At 42.7% G+C, this 15,411-nt stretch overlaps 1 protein-coding gene across 1 annotated transcript in view; it reads right to left on the bottom strand.

The window, feature by feature from the left end:
• Tfap-2 (transcription factor AP-2) overlaps positions 1–1,707 on the bottom strand; it is an 85,523-nt gene extending 83,816 nt beyond the window's left edge. Inside the window, exon 1 of the mRNA XM_076380535.1 lies at positions 1,429–1,707. Within this exon, the coding sequence (XP_076236650.1) occupies positions 1,429–1,707 (279 nt within the window). The remainder of the gene's footprint in view (positions 1–1,428) is intronic.
• Between the last annotated feature and the right edge of the window lie 13,704 nt (positions 1,708–15,411).

Here is a 15,411-nt window from a genome sequence, read left to right as displayed (position 1 = left end):
TTGCATCAGTTAGAGGCCTAAAGAACTCACCAAGCAAAGATCACCTCTCATAGAAACCGAAGAAAAGACTCCCTACTTTCCTCAGGATTAGCTCCGTATCATAAAATTTCTAAATTCAAAGATTCCTATCGTTGCGATGTAAATCTGGCCCAGATCGACCGAGCTACCAAGAGGAACGTTAACTAAATAAGGGTATAGCATGTGCAGAGCTTCCTGGACCGTAAAGTTGACGCGCTAACAGCGCCGTTTTATTATAGTCCTGAATCCAAGCACCTGATTTGTTGTCGTGTGTCAGAGTTGAATACGCTCACGACAGTGAAACAGGTATAACCGCGCGTAGGCGGACACTTCGACCGACAGCTGCTCTTTCACTCGCCACGTGAGAATTTAGTTTCTACGCAATGTAGTTTGAGGCCCGTCCCCGGCCAACAGGGTTATGGAGTACGCTTTAAAAGAGGATAAATGTCACTGAAACGCTTGGCACGTTGGTGTCTTCTCAAGTTTCGCTATGGCATTCGACATTCGACTTTCGCATCACTCGAATTCTGCTTCGGCAACCGAACGGGGAATAATAAATGTCTTGCTAGGATTAATGATGGTTTACCCTTCATTTTATGGTAACGCGTAATTACTTGAAAAAACATCCCAGGCACTTTAAAATATAAGCACTACTTTTATGGAGAAAAAGATTTCCAGAGGAAGAATATTTTGGGACAGTACCTGTCTGAATTTCTATTAAATATACCTTTTATATGCCAAGTCAAATATTGTCTGATAAATTTTATTGGCAATTTGAATGTCAGCAATATTTCTGCTAGAATATTATGTTAAACTACCTCACAAATAATATTTATTATTCAAAGTTATTATGTTTTATAGAAAATGTTTGCAATTATATTTCATTATCGATATGTAAGGTACTATTTTCTATGACAACTTCTCAGCCCCTTTTGAAAAAATGTTTACTTCTTCGAGCCAATATGTGAAATGACACATGACAACTTATGAGATGATTTAATGTTGGTAATAGATATTACATGGAAGTATTTGAGATTTTTAAAACTATTTGAAATTCTACGTATTAAGTTATTATTCCAGCCACCCTTCGTGATCAATGCAAAGCTAACAACCTACTAAGAATTTCAAATGAATTGTTTTTCAGTACAGCTCGAGCCGTGTCCAACGTTACAATTCAACTAATTACGCAACAAGTTTAGCTGTCCCATAAAACTTCCTAATGTAATTCAATTTTCGAAGAAACCTGTTCCTCGTCTCCCTGTCACCAGAAGTCTCTTTTTATCAAACCATGTAATCCTGATTTTCTTATAAAACATTACTCAAGCAAACCCTCCTATCTACATTCATCAAGTTAGACGATTCGTTACGATTCGAGTGAATACTTCCTCAAAACATCGTCATGAAACTTACGTCATCCCTGTCCTCGTGTAGATCGTCGTCAGCGTTCTCGTCAAGAACGAAGCCCACGTCGTTGTTGTTCCTCGTCAGGGAGGGCAGCTTCCTGGGTGTCAACTCCTCGCCATCCGTGTCTCTCTTACGCTTGCCGTCCCTGTGCTCGTTCAGCGTGGTCTCGTGCTCGTCCAACATGTCTGTGACCATCAGTTCCGACTCGACGCTCGTCGGGGACACGACTTCGTCCAGCGGTGACATCGTCGTCCTGTCGGCTTCACCAGCCTCGAGCACGGACATGATGAGCCACTTTTACTGGCGCAGACGCTTCCCCGGTCACGATCACCAGAATTCGCGGATGATAAGGTCTCGGGACACTGTCTATCGGCTGCCAAGTGGTGGCAACCAGACACCTCCACTGTTCCAGTGAGTACGAACGTACGCTCATAGAGTCTTCTTTCAACGAGAGTTCCCTAACAACGTTCCTCTACCTATTAAGAAATCCCTCCGACGTCACGGAACTCCCATACGCCTTCTGGATCACTTTTTCACCGAGAATCTCTGATCCTCCAACAAACACATCGTCATTGTTGGCATTAGAGTCGCTTTCGTTCGTTACCAGCAGTTTCGACCATCAGTTCCTTCGTGACGATCCCCGATCCTCGAGCACATTCGACCAGACCCAACACAATGGGCTGATAAATCACCCGTCCTCGATAACGGTCCCCTCGCCGCTAAACAGTGCCACGGCGCATCCAATTTTCCAAATGAGCCTGACCCTCTTTTTCCTTTCAGTGCCCGCCCAGAGCAGTATATTGACGTCGGGGATAGTGAGAACACCTGTTGGCCACCACTCGTGCACTGACATTCAATGAAGTTTTAATTAGACCCTTGATTCCGTTATGCGAGATTGATGCTCTCGGTTTGAGGCAATAGATTTGTCCGATGGTTGCGGCATTATTCAACTGACACCAGTGTACACTGAAGACGCGCGTTTTTAGTCTAGTATTATGCAAGAATGAGACCTCACTGCTTACGTCACAAGTGTTTACGTAGTGGATCGCTGATTCCACGACTGTCGTATATTTTAAACGAACTGTCTTTGAAGCGTTGAATTTTCAAGAGCACTCGACTCGTGAAACCATCAATTTCCATCAAACTGGGAAGGAGACAGAGCCTCCACGCGTGGCTTGGAGACCAGACGTAAAACGATCCAGCGATACTCGTCTTTGCAGGCATTCAAGTCCCCAGGTTTCCACCGGTTCCGCTGATCGATGACGCAGGAAGCCTGGATTCTTTCGGCCCGATCCCCGCCGACTTAATAACACCGGTTCCCGCCGCGTAATTAAATCCCGCCAAATTACACGGATCGTCGTGGTTCGCGCCGAACGACGTGATCAACTTTGTTTGGTCGCGTCACGCCACTTGGGCCCTCGATCCCTTCGATCCCTTCGGTCCCTTCGATCATCGGGAAACTGCACAGATCGTGGTCGATATCATCCATGATCTACATATTAAAATGCAGTGCTCAAGCTGACGCAACGTCCCCAAGATGTCGACACGGCGAACGCCAACGCGATCACTCTTGAGATGAACGATCGAGGAGTTTCAGGCTGGCATCGAGCCTCGATCGGCAGAAAGAAGCAGTTCGCGAGAGCCGAACGCTAGACGGTCTGAAAACGACGCAAAAACTCAAGTAGCCGCGAACAGTCACGTGGCAAGCTCGTTTGTACGTTCCTCGTCGGATACCGTTCTCACATTCAACATAAGCGCTCAAGTCGGCCCGATTTCACCGTGGAATCGAGTCCCGGACAGCTACTGGTAACGAGATTGCACCGATCGGCTCGCGGACACTTCCTGTCGGCATGACGACTCACGATCCTAATGCTCTGGAAGCCTACACACGACGATCTGCGCTGGATCATTCTTGGGACAACGATGGGAATTGTCGATCTGCTTGATCCATGTACTCTAGGAATCCTCTTGACTGGACATATCCCTGGCACGATGGGTCCCTGGGTATCCATTAAACCAGGAAAAGGTCAGCGATGTTTCCCCTCTCAGTCGTCGATATCCTCCATCACTCAGCACCTTTACCGATCGCGTTCATTCATACAGTCAGCTGTCTGTCAGGCTGTGCCTCCAGGTCCTTTCTAATTTCGTCGTTCCTCGCCTACACTCCCTCTCCCTCAGTCACAACACACGAGTAACCTTCGAAGCCCAAACACAGTGTCTCTAGACGGAAATTGTCAGATGGTTATGCAACAGGGCGATCAACGTCCACGCCGAGGCATCCTCGAGTGTCGAACACCGGAACTACGGCTCCCTCGGGCCATGCGACGGATGTTGACGTTCCGCACACCGAAGATCCGCGGTCGAACCGAGTCACGTGGTCGTGGTGTCACGTGGGGGCGAAGGGGAAGGTCAGGGCAAGGTCGGTCGGCAGGTGGGGCAGAGGGCAGGGGCACGGGGGAGCGCGTCGGTTTCGGAAAAGTCAGCCGGGAAAAAGCTGGTCCAAGGCACGTAGGAGCGCGCGTATTGGTCGAAGGTCGACGAGGACCGATCGTGCGCCACCGCGTTGCCGCGCGCGCCTCTCGAGAATGGCCTAGAGGCGAAAAGAGGAAAGGATCTCCTCGAGTGGCGCCGCCCGCGGCAGGAGGGGGCAAATCTCTCCTGGAGAGCAAGTGTTGGGCCAGCACGATATGCCCGCTGGACCACCACCACTACTGCCATCCTCTCGACCACCACCACAGCCATCATCGGCCACCACCACCGGCGCTACCACGGCCGATGCCATCGGTATCACCATCACCGCAGCTTCGTCCACCTTCACGAGGCACCGATACCAGCTGTCCTCTTAGCTGTCTCTGTCCCTTCTCCGTGCTTCTTTCGAGATCCTCTTTCTTGCTAACGTTGCCCACGGTCCCCCTTCTCTGCACGCTGGTACACCGGTGTCTCTGTTCGACTGCAGATCGCGGACTGGACCGCTTGCCGCCTCTTTGTCTTCGTGATGCTGAATCGCGTGAGACGTGTCGATGATACCTGTCTAGGAGGAACTCGGAACTGTGATTTAAGGGGACTCGGGTAGTGTATCCACAGTGAGTCAAACAAGGATTTGGATGGTTAGATACGAGACTTATGCCTGTGACTATAAGGCAAAATGACGTAAGATATATATTCGAAGAACCTGGGTTTATGTCTGATACATACGTCTGTATCTACTTAGTTTTGCTCTAGTAGGGACTTTCTTTTGGTTATTTCGTTTGTCTTCAGAAGTATTGACTATGATGGTTCTAAAAATGCTGCATCCCGATTTTTTCAATATTGTTGGTAATTATACCTCTCTGTAAGTGTCTGATAAAGTAGAAGTTAGCCTAAGTTTAACTGATGACTGCTTTCGGCTTGCATAAATTTTTAAACTATTATATGTCTGAGTACTTTAATAGACAGTACTTTTTCCACTGAATCATCTTTTTAAACATTTGCATTGTGTCATCCATTTATGGTGTCTGAAGAGTCCCTCGATTTCCTGGTCTAGCAAGGATCCTCCATGCTTCCAAACTTCTATCTCCATCCAAACGTCGGACAAACACAGTATCGTCTGCCAGCATATTTCCGCGTTATTACGATCGCAATCAATTGATCATTAGCGACATCATCGCTTGTTATACTCGGATACGGTAGTCATTAGCTTCTTCTCGCGTTGCGTGTCAACGGTTTACGTGAGCACACAGACGTGATGGCAGACACCAACATCCTGGTCGGTACTTTAAATCCTCATCGCTGATATAGAATTGTCTGTAATCTCTAATAGCTACTCGATCAATTGATCTGAGATCACGGTGGATCGATTGCATTCTCCTTACCCCCTTCATCACCTGCACTTATTTTACTCTTCTTCTCATCCTTAGATATCTTCGCCTGCTGCCTACTTCTCTAATTAGCATCCCATAAGTAGCATTACGCGTTCGATTTTATATTCAGCTTCGTTTGGGATTACAGCTTACTTACGAGGCACGCAGAATGTATCACAGGAATGGAGAGCTGATCCAACGTTTTTTCTTGAGAAATTCACGTGTCTCAGAGTTTTTGTATTGCAATAAACTTCGGGATTAATAAAGTGAGCACTCGGTTGAGGATGACTTCCTGATCATTTCAAGTTCATTTACTTCTGTATAATATGTTTGAAAATTTACAACAGTGCTGTGGAGTGGAGGATAAATAGTAGAAAAGTGGTTTATCTTTATCTTTTCGTTCGGTGTTTAACTTGTTCCTGTGTCATGCGAAGCACAAGCAGCTTAAGGCAGATCTTTATAGTTAGAATATTAGGAGAACCTTATTAGCTTATATTCAATAAATAACTTTGGAAAAGTCCATGTTGCATCTTGCTAAACGCGTAGTACAAGCAGGAAAAATATTCCTCGACGCATGTCTCAGCAGATTCTCCGCGTAATGCGAGGAATCGCTGGGTGTAATTGCAGTGGCGTCGCCACTCGATCGACCGGTTCATCTCAGCTCGGATGAGCACTTTCAGAACGGGACGCGACAAAAAGCGAATATTCCACACCTCTCAGCCATGAAGAACCACCTTATTTTTAGTCCTTCGGTCAAACTTGAAAACCAATGAAAATTGTGTAACCATTGAATGCCCAACGTTTTTAGAGATGACTGAATAGATCACAACTTCGCGAGTGAACGCTAAGTGTTCGAGTCTTCCTCAAACACAGCGGTGTCTGCTAGTCACCTCGCTGTCATCTTTGACAGTGGGGTTTGTATCGCTTGTCTATTGGATATCTGTCTCTCGGGGAAGATAAAATTATCGCGCCTGAGCTCAATAATGCGAAACCACTTTCGTATATCAGCTAAGGCTGCCAATTATGAGGGCATTAATCAATATTACTTAGAAATTCATTAATGCAGGATAACTTCCACGAAATACCGGTTAAACGCAATTAAAGCGGCTCTTACTTGGCCCCTGTCGCAGTCAGTATCGTATTATCGCCAACACTCGATACTTTCGTGAATAACGTGCGCGCGGTGAGAAAAAATGCCGGCATCCTGTGACAAGATCGTATATAGGGGAACATTCCTCCATACGTTAACCCAAATATGAGCAACGGCGAACGTGAAATAAGTCGCTCATTAAGAAGGAATGTTTTGCTGGAACGGTTCGCCGCGGTATATAATTTAACCCGCAATAAACTCGCTTAGAACACACGCTGTTGTGTTGCTTCACGTTCCTATAACCGTCGAGGCGATTAATATTCGCGTAAAAACTAACAAACGAAATGGCGGTAAAGCGTTTCTGCCGCGGATTTACGATCGAATAATTGATTCATAATCGATCTGGAAGTTGCATATCATTCGATTAGAATTACGTCATCAATGGATGTCATAAATTCACGTATTTCTTCGAAGGGAAATCTGAACGAATAAAAAATAATTTTAGTGACTGTAGGTACTGCATCAAAATTTGGGACTACTTTTTAGTAAATTAAGGAAAAGGTTCCTTGGTTAAGAAACACTCTTTAAGTAGTAATAAATAATTATAAGAATCTACTTCATTTTATAAAAATAAAATAAAAGTGTAAATATTATTGAAAGGACTAATCTTAAGTAAAAAATATTTGCTGGATAAATAGTGTGGGTTTAATAAGTATGGCAAGTGATTTCAAACTTTTGGCTTATCGTGTCCGTGTAGATACGTCTAATTCTACTTCAAATTCAAATATTACGAAGTGTGCTTATTTAATAATATTCATCGCCAAGAGAACGAAAAACGTGAATAAGAATATTAAATCACTGTTTCCGACTTCTACAAAAATATATCGAACGATTTCTTTTTGTTTTCTTCTACTATTCAGAGTTTGATAAAAGAAAAGACGATTAATTCTTCTTGTGACTATAATTTCCCCATTGTCCGAAAATTTGAATGAATTTACGTTTTCATTGTTTTATTGAAATAGCTGAAATGTTTCCAACGAGCCGTGATTTTCGAGCTGCCTCTTAATTACAGTTTGGCGAAACAATGGACGTTTCCGAGATACGGTGTCTTCGTTATTGTGGCGATCGATATCAGCCTTTAACGAGTAAAGATATTCGGGTCAGATGAATAGCAACTGGCAACAGCGGACCTTGGATCTGAAGCTTCCAAAGGAGGCTGGTCCCTCCGGCATACCAAGACAGATCACCTCTTTTTTCCCCTTCCTCCCTCCACTTTACGCGCACCTGTCCAGCCTGGACGGATAGTATTCTGATCTTGTTTCCTACAAAGTCGACTGTTCCTTTTTTCTCAAATCGAACGTCCCAAGTCTACATGGTTCCATCGATTCCATTATCTATTACACAAATCCTATTAAGGGAGCGCTGATTTCGTATACCTTTTGCGGATTTCTGAAAAATCGAAGTAAATTAGAGCTTGCTAAAGAAGATCTTGCTGTTCTTGTTTCTTCCATTAGAATGCAAATATTACATTCTGAAATTCAAATATTCATGTAGGACAGAATTTTCAATATCACACAAAACTTTGAAAGTAAGTACTCCGATTTCAAATGAAATTTAATTCTGAGCACTGTGTCTTTAAATTCAACTAGATACACATTTTGCAACATATAATTTGTACTCTCCAAAATTCTGAATTGAAATTTATCTAAAACTGCTTCTTTTGATTTGACATATTGTTTAATATAAAAGAAACAATTTTTAAACTAAACATTTATTTCAATTTCGATTGTCACCAATCAGTTAATATTCCCCAGCAATTTGCAAGAGGGAGCATCCTGAGAACAGATACAGCCAGAGAGAAGCACTCGCGTGCGTAATTATGAGATCACTGCCGAAAACAGCGCGGGACCCGTAACCGATAGAAAAGGAAGAAAAGGGATGTAGAATGACCAAAAAGAAAAATGGTTAACGAACTGGTTCGACGCATTCCCGTGACAAGATACAAGGGGAGATACGTCACGCGCGTACAAGAGCGCTGTTCGATATCGTGACGTAAGCGAGAGAATTTCGAGGAGAACGAACGGCGCGCGTTTGAACTTCTATGAAAGTGGAACGCAACAGCGTTCGTGATTTACTATGTGTTGCTGGAATAAAAATAGTTCTCGAATGACTGAGTGGTCTGCTGAAGAGATATACGGGAACGTTCACTCTGCGACGTTTGGGTGACAGTTGGGAACCGCGAATATAGACTATACGTTAGGCCTGAAATGATTGCTAAAAACTTGACACGGTACCTGCCACTGTGGGTTTAGAATTTGAGAGAATTGATCACTGTGTGGCGCAGGTTTCGAAATTTGTCTACTTGGTTTCTTGACTTGGGACTTCAGGGACTTAGAGATTTATACTTCAGCCTAAATAGTTACTAATTTCTATCACAAATTACACTTCTGAAATAATTAACCCTTGTATACTATTTAAATAACTATCGTCTCCTCTTCTGTCCCCTCCAAAAACAATTCATCATTTTCCACTAACAAGCCCCACACATTACCCACCACAATCACACAAGTTCTTCAACCACCCTTCCCCAGCACCCCATATTCCACCTTCTACGCCGCAGATAGTCTTCTAAAAGGTAGAACGTCCACCCTGACAAAGTGACAAAATCTCGTCTCGTCCAGACGGACAAAAACGCAAGTTGAAAAAAAAGCGAAGAAAGGTGCAGCGAGGTTCCCTCGGAAGGCAAGTCGACGCTAAATGCAAGGAAGATACATTTTTCAGATTAGAAGAGGATTGCTCGATAATGTGGCAAGTGGGGTGGGGTCTGGGCACCCGTGAATACGTCGGGGGCGAGGATGCATTGACGTCTCCCTGGAGAAATCTTTGAGCATATTTTCACGTCTCTTGTAAGGGTGTCTCTGCCGGATGCAGATAGCGGCGGCCGTGTCGCACAATATGTGGCCACGTATGGGTGCCGCACAATATCCCCTGATGGTAAAGGCCATCCAACCTGCACGATACGACGCAATACTGCCTCGGATAATATATTGTTGTACAAATGGCAGCGGCCCCTCTGCCCTGGCGTACCTGTATCCGCTTATCTCCGCTCGATTTTCTCGCGAGCGAGCGGCCGTTCGCGTCGTTTACGTCGACGTTGCTGCTGCTCGACGAAAAATTAATCCCGACCAACGAATTTCTGGTTGGATCGGCTCGTTCGTTCCTGCTACGTGCACGTACTTCGCGTTCTGGCTTGTGGGCGGGATGATGGTGCTTCATGGAAGTCTCTGTGCTTCTAGGATAATGTTATGATCGAGGAATCTGTTGTGAAGTGTTATACGAATATTTGGAGTGTACTTTACGGGATAGTTTCTCTTCGAATCTTGGCAGATGAGCATTTTTTTTGGATTTGTTGGAAAAGTGGTAGAAGATATGTATTGACGTAGGAAGTTCGCATTGTGGACAAGTTACCTTCTGCGGCTTTGGGGAGCACGGTTTCCTGGTATCTGCACCTTAAAGGGGTGAAGTAAATTAGCAATTTAATAGGAGTTTTTATGCAAATGGAAGGAAACAGATATAAAGTTGCATTAGTGTGCGTTGAAGGTTAATCTTAATTTCAAAATAGAATAGTTGGAGTTTTGACTATTGTAGTTTGGATCACAGGATTTGTATTAACTTCCACTGTTTGGTATAAAAAATATCTGTTACTAGTTTACCGAAATTAATAAAATTGAAAGCTGTATTATACTATATGTAGTAATAATGTCACATCAGTAGAGTTAGCGAATTAGCGAATTAATGGAAGAAATTATTCTGAATGATAAGAATGTCGTCCGTGGCATTCACTTTTTTATAAACGATTAATTTCTACCGGTTAATCAACTTTAATTAACCTACTTTTTCCTCGATCATTCAAAGAAAAGGATAGCGCGCGTGTGAGCAGGAAAAAAATATGAAAGGTCATTAATCATGTTTCTATATTTAAAAGTACGCTCTCACGCACGTGCAGGAAGAAACTTACAAAATATTAATCGACTTGTATCAATGCCATATCGATAATTTTATAGTATTGAGTAAGTATAAAGAATTAATCACATGTGCGACATTGGAAACTCGTAAATATTGAGGATCAATTCTTCATGATCTTAAATATATTAATCACACTATTCTACGTGTCTCTTAATTATAATGGTATAAGCGTTAATTACGTTGCCATGGAGCAGTTACATTATTATGCGATAAATAAATGCAATAATTCCTGGAGTTATTAATTTTCTAAAAAACAAAAGCACTATCATCTTGTTTCATTTTATATCTGTACGCAAATGGATAGAATCATTAGATTCTATGTCTACACATAAAAATTCTTGTAAAATAAAGAACATTAAAGTTGATTTCATTTTTAATGGTACATCAACTAAAATTGAACTATTATTAGTCGACGTTATTTAAGTATTATTATATATCATATTTTCAGCTTATTATTATTTTTGTTCATTTTCAGCATAAATAATACTGCTTCAATAATATAATACATTTCCAAAGCAGTTCCTTTTTCTTAGGTAGATTTCCAATGGTACACGGTTACCAGCGATTGACGACTGGGATCGTTCAGTTGACAAGGAACAATTTAAGCAAGAAAACCTACGAACGTGAGCTCCGATTACCAGATATTACGTGGTCAATTGCGTGTCAGTGGATTTTTAGCGTTACGATTGCAATCACTAGAGACTCTGGGCCCGACCATTTCTATTTCGCTCCTTATCCGTACCTCAACCAATGATAATGGCAAACAGGCGTGGCTTGTGGAGATTTGTTATTACAATCACGTCTTCGACCACGCGATTAGATTGGAATTGCGCGAGTCGCTTCTGAGGCAGCCACGATCCTTGCGGAATCGAACCAGGCGATTTTCTAGGAACCCATTGTTATCATTTTCTTCCTGAACCGAGGACCACCCATTGAACTCAACTTTTTCCAAGGATTTTACTTATTGGTAATTTAATACTAGAAATAGAAACAAATCTTCTATAAAGTTACTTAATTCCAGCATATTATTATGAATTTTTTTATCTCTGTTCTGCAAGCGTAAAAAATTACCTGAAAACTTCATTTGAATATTTTGGAGCGTTCATTGATCTCAAATTACTTATCTCTCGTTTTAGAGTACTAAAACTACTTTCCAATTGCTCCACTTTCTTCATTTTCGCAAAAAGTCTTTTATAAACTACTCGCGAGTTGCTAATTAGAATCAAGTTTTTGCACCTCTTCCTATCTTCGCATCAACAACCTTATCTTCAAGTAGATTTCACTAATCAACGCATGTGAATTACAAATTTTCTGATTAACTCAAATATGCAAAGCTACAGGTTTCATACGACCTCGAAGAAACCGCGAGAGCAGGTCTGCGGCGATTAATAATAATTTGTCACAGAAAGTTATCAATGGTGCAAACTCCGCGCGTCTATCACGCCAAGTGACTTCTATGGCCGGAGTAAACCTACGACGTCGCTGGTGGGTGTCATTCATTGTGGCATCCGAACGTGACAACATATTGTCGTGCTATCAATGATATATTGCGAGACGCACTTAAGACCCGACACTTTTGAGATCCGAGTGCGAAACAATGCCGATTCACGGAGTATATAATCTCCGATAAAATTCTGCCCGTTATTATGACCGTCGACGTAGCCGATTTATAAGCTATAAAGTGTATCCCATTATAACTGCGCGAGAGTAGGGTGGCAAAAAAAGAATAGATATAACGGAACACGCATTATATGGCTATACTTGTTTCACTCCTATCGATTAGCCGAATGGGAAAGATCGAATCTAGCCAGTCATTAAGTCGATTCGATAAAATCCGACTGGTCGAAAACACGCGCGCGCGCCGTCACCGATGAAATAAAGTGACGATCGTAAACTTGATTGGAGGATAATTACCAGCGTGGAGTCTCGTATTTATGAGGAAAGGAATCGGGTAAAGAAAGGTTGATGAACATTGGTTTACCCCTAGTTCTGATATCAATTTAAGGGTATCTTTCAGGGAGCTTAAATCGTGTACTATTTTTAGTGTTGAGATTTAAGGGACGAATTAATGAAGTTTATTGAGATTAAAATTACAGGGTCAGAGATTCCCTCAGTCTAGTATTTAGAATATTAGGGAACTTTAGAAACTACTGCACAGTCTGCCTGTTATCTATCTCATTTTGAAGTTCTACGTCTAACTCTGCGTTCAGTTTCGTTAAGTTTAATACGAAATGTAGAATATCTGGAGGACTTGAATATGCGAATGTAATAGTACTTTGTGAATAATTTTGAGAATTACTGCATACTTAGTGTTTGGTGCTTTTCTATTCCAGGATTTTTTCAATTTTAAGTTAAGAATATTTAATCCTGTAATTCTTGAAACTCAAACTGTGATCCAATACGAACATCTATGTTACGTTTTATTTCTAATGTGGACAAACTGAATTTTAAACTTGAATATTAACCCCTCTACGCTAAACGTCAACCCACGAGCCCAGCTCTCATACTTCATCACACCTTCAAACCTCAAACGTCTCCTGGATCCTCCTCCAGTCCCCAGACTGAAAGAGACTATAGAGTCCTGGCATTCCTCTATGAACCAGTAAATACATATATTCCCCGCAAACGACCGTCTTTGTTCACCACGCAATAAGAGGAACGATCTTCGCGGCGATCGATGCTCTGAAACGGAAAACAAAACGAACGCCCCCGGAGGGGAAAAAAGGGGAAAACGAGAGCGTGCTTCGAATTCTACTCGGCCATTAGGGCACACAGCATCCTTCCAGGTCCATTCCAAGAGCAGTCTTGCTTGCGGTTTCGCGATTGAGGAGCGGTCGCGAGGTAGGTGGATACACCACTGCCGTGGATGAGAATCTCATTGCTCGCGATATCGTATTCACTTGCCCCGACCCCGCTTACGTATCCTCGATTCTCCTTGTTATAACTTATTCCCTGCTCCCTCCTCCCTATCCTCCTCCCCTTCGCCCCCTTCGTAATATCGCGTCCCAGGACGAGGCGCACATCCGGTCGGTCGACCACGAAGCCGAACTTTCAGCACGATAGATCGCGAGGAGACGTCCCCCTAGATCGCGGCTTCGTGATCCTCGTCGGACCAGGATGACGAGCGTCACGAGTTACGGTGCACCTTGGCCGATTCTCCCGAGATTTAAAGACGCAGCGATGTTTTCAATAGATCCGCGGGGCTTGTTACGCGACCGAGTTATGGGGTCGCGCTGTTACGCCAGAGATATGCGGGGTAGCGTCATGGGAACGGGTCGTCTCTGGGAGATCAGACGTTAGGCTGCTTCAGGAATTCTGGGACGAGATAGGAGAGTATTGACACGTGGAATTGGGGCGACTGAGGACGATGGAGAGAGTTCGCTGGAGGAGTATCACAATGCATCACACATGGTGATGTAATAGGAGGGTTTTGAGAGTTGAATTGGATAATTCTAGGTTTTGTGGAACTTTGAAGTAATACAGTTTTTAATAGATAATTCTGGTCTTTGAATTTAGCGGTGGTCCAGCAGAATCAGATTCGAACTCTGTTATACCTCATTATGTCTGAGGTTTTTATTTTTTTATAGAGAGTACATAAAGTACACAGATTAATAGAAAAGTATTTTTGTTAGTAGGAAATTTTAAACAGTATTAGTTTTCAGCTTCAAATTAATCAATACCTGGTTGTGAGACATCAAAAACTTCCCTTTATCACTCAGAACTATTTATAAAATACTTCCATTCTAATGTTTCCTATGACACCAAACTCATACAGGGTGTTGGTCAATAGTTGTCAGAAATTTTAAAAAGTGCTTCTATATGCCAAAATAAGAGAAAAGTTGAGAATGTGAAAATTACTTTTGAAGCTACCTTTCACAGTTATTATTTGTTGAGGAAACGTCTAAAATACATGTGAACTGTGCCTGACTTGAGAACCCATTCTACTGATATCGCTGCGCCTGACCTGCGGCAGTAGATTGAGTCTCAAGTCAGACACAATTCTCGCGCATTTTAGATGTATCTTTTACAATTAATAACTCTGAGACAAAGCCTCAAACGCAATTTCGTCACTCTTAATTTTCGTTTTATTTTGACATGTAAAATTAATTCCTGTATTGAGATCCAATATAAACGCTACAACGTCTGGTGGCAGAAAAGAAAAATATTAACAATGCGTTAAGAACACGTTTCCTTTTAATAGTATTTCTGTACGAAGTGTTTGCTTCGCCCAAGAGTAATTTTTTTCGATTTTAATTAACATTTCCATGTTACTCAAGATAATTACGTGTATTTTGCGGTCGACGCAGTGTTATATGTCGCCATATTTAGTGCATATTGGTTGAGCCACGCCTCCACGTCGAATTTCATTACACCTAGCCAGATAAATAAACGTGTTTAACCACGAATTCATGGGTAAGTTCACGAGCAAGGATGCTGCCCGATCCCTGCCACGCTCCAGTTCCCGCGCGCCCATCGAAAGTGAACACCTCGAAGTGTAATAATACGAGTTGCTCATATAACGAGAAAGGTCAGCTGAAAATGATCGTGACCTCGCGGCCCAGAAACGCGTGCTGGAACGCGAGAAAAGGAGCCTGGTTCTTTTCGCGAAAACTTGCGAAAGGTAATTTACACGACCGTAAAACGTGATAATAGCCACTGTGATATCCGTCTCTGTGGTTTCTTTTTGTCGGTAGGCTGCTCGAGCGCCGTTTCTTTATTAACAAGCGCTGTTACCACGCTGCACAGTTAATGAAATGCAGTGAAAAATACGCAGGCTATAAAAAGCGAGACTTCTGAGTGGGTTTAGATGAAGTTATGGCCTCTCAGTTTATTTCGTGGTAAATCTAGCGCACTCGTGAAGGTATCTCACTTGATTTGAGTTATTCGCGCGATGCTCAATTCAGGTGACAAGTGGAATTTTGTAGCCAAAGCGATTTTAATGCTCTTAGAGGCGACGCGTGTACACTCTATTTTTTTTTTTATTCTATGAACCAGGGAAAAAGAGTAAGCTTGCCACATGGAAACGTTTCACCA

Source organism: Calliopsis andreniformis, chromosome 6 (assembly GCF_051401765.1).
Source record: "Calliopsis andreniformis isolate RMS-2024a chromosome 6, iyCalAndr_principal, whole genome shotgun sequence".
Classification (NCBI taxonomy): Eukaryota; Metazoa; Arthropoda; class Insecta; order Hymenoptera; family Andrenidae; genus Calliopsis; species Calliopsis andreniformis.
Note: the sequence above shows the minus strand (reverse complement) of the source record. Positions and strands in the feature narration are given on the sequence as shown.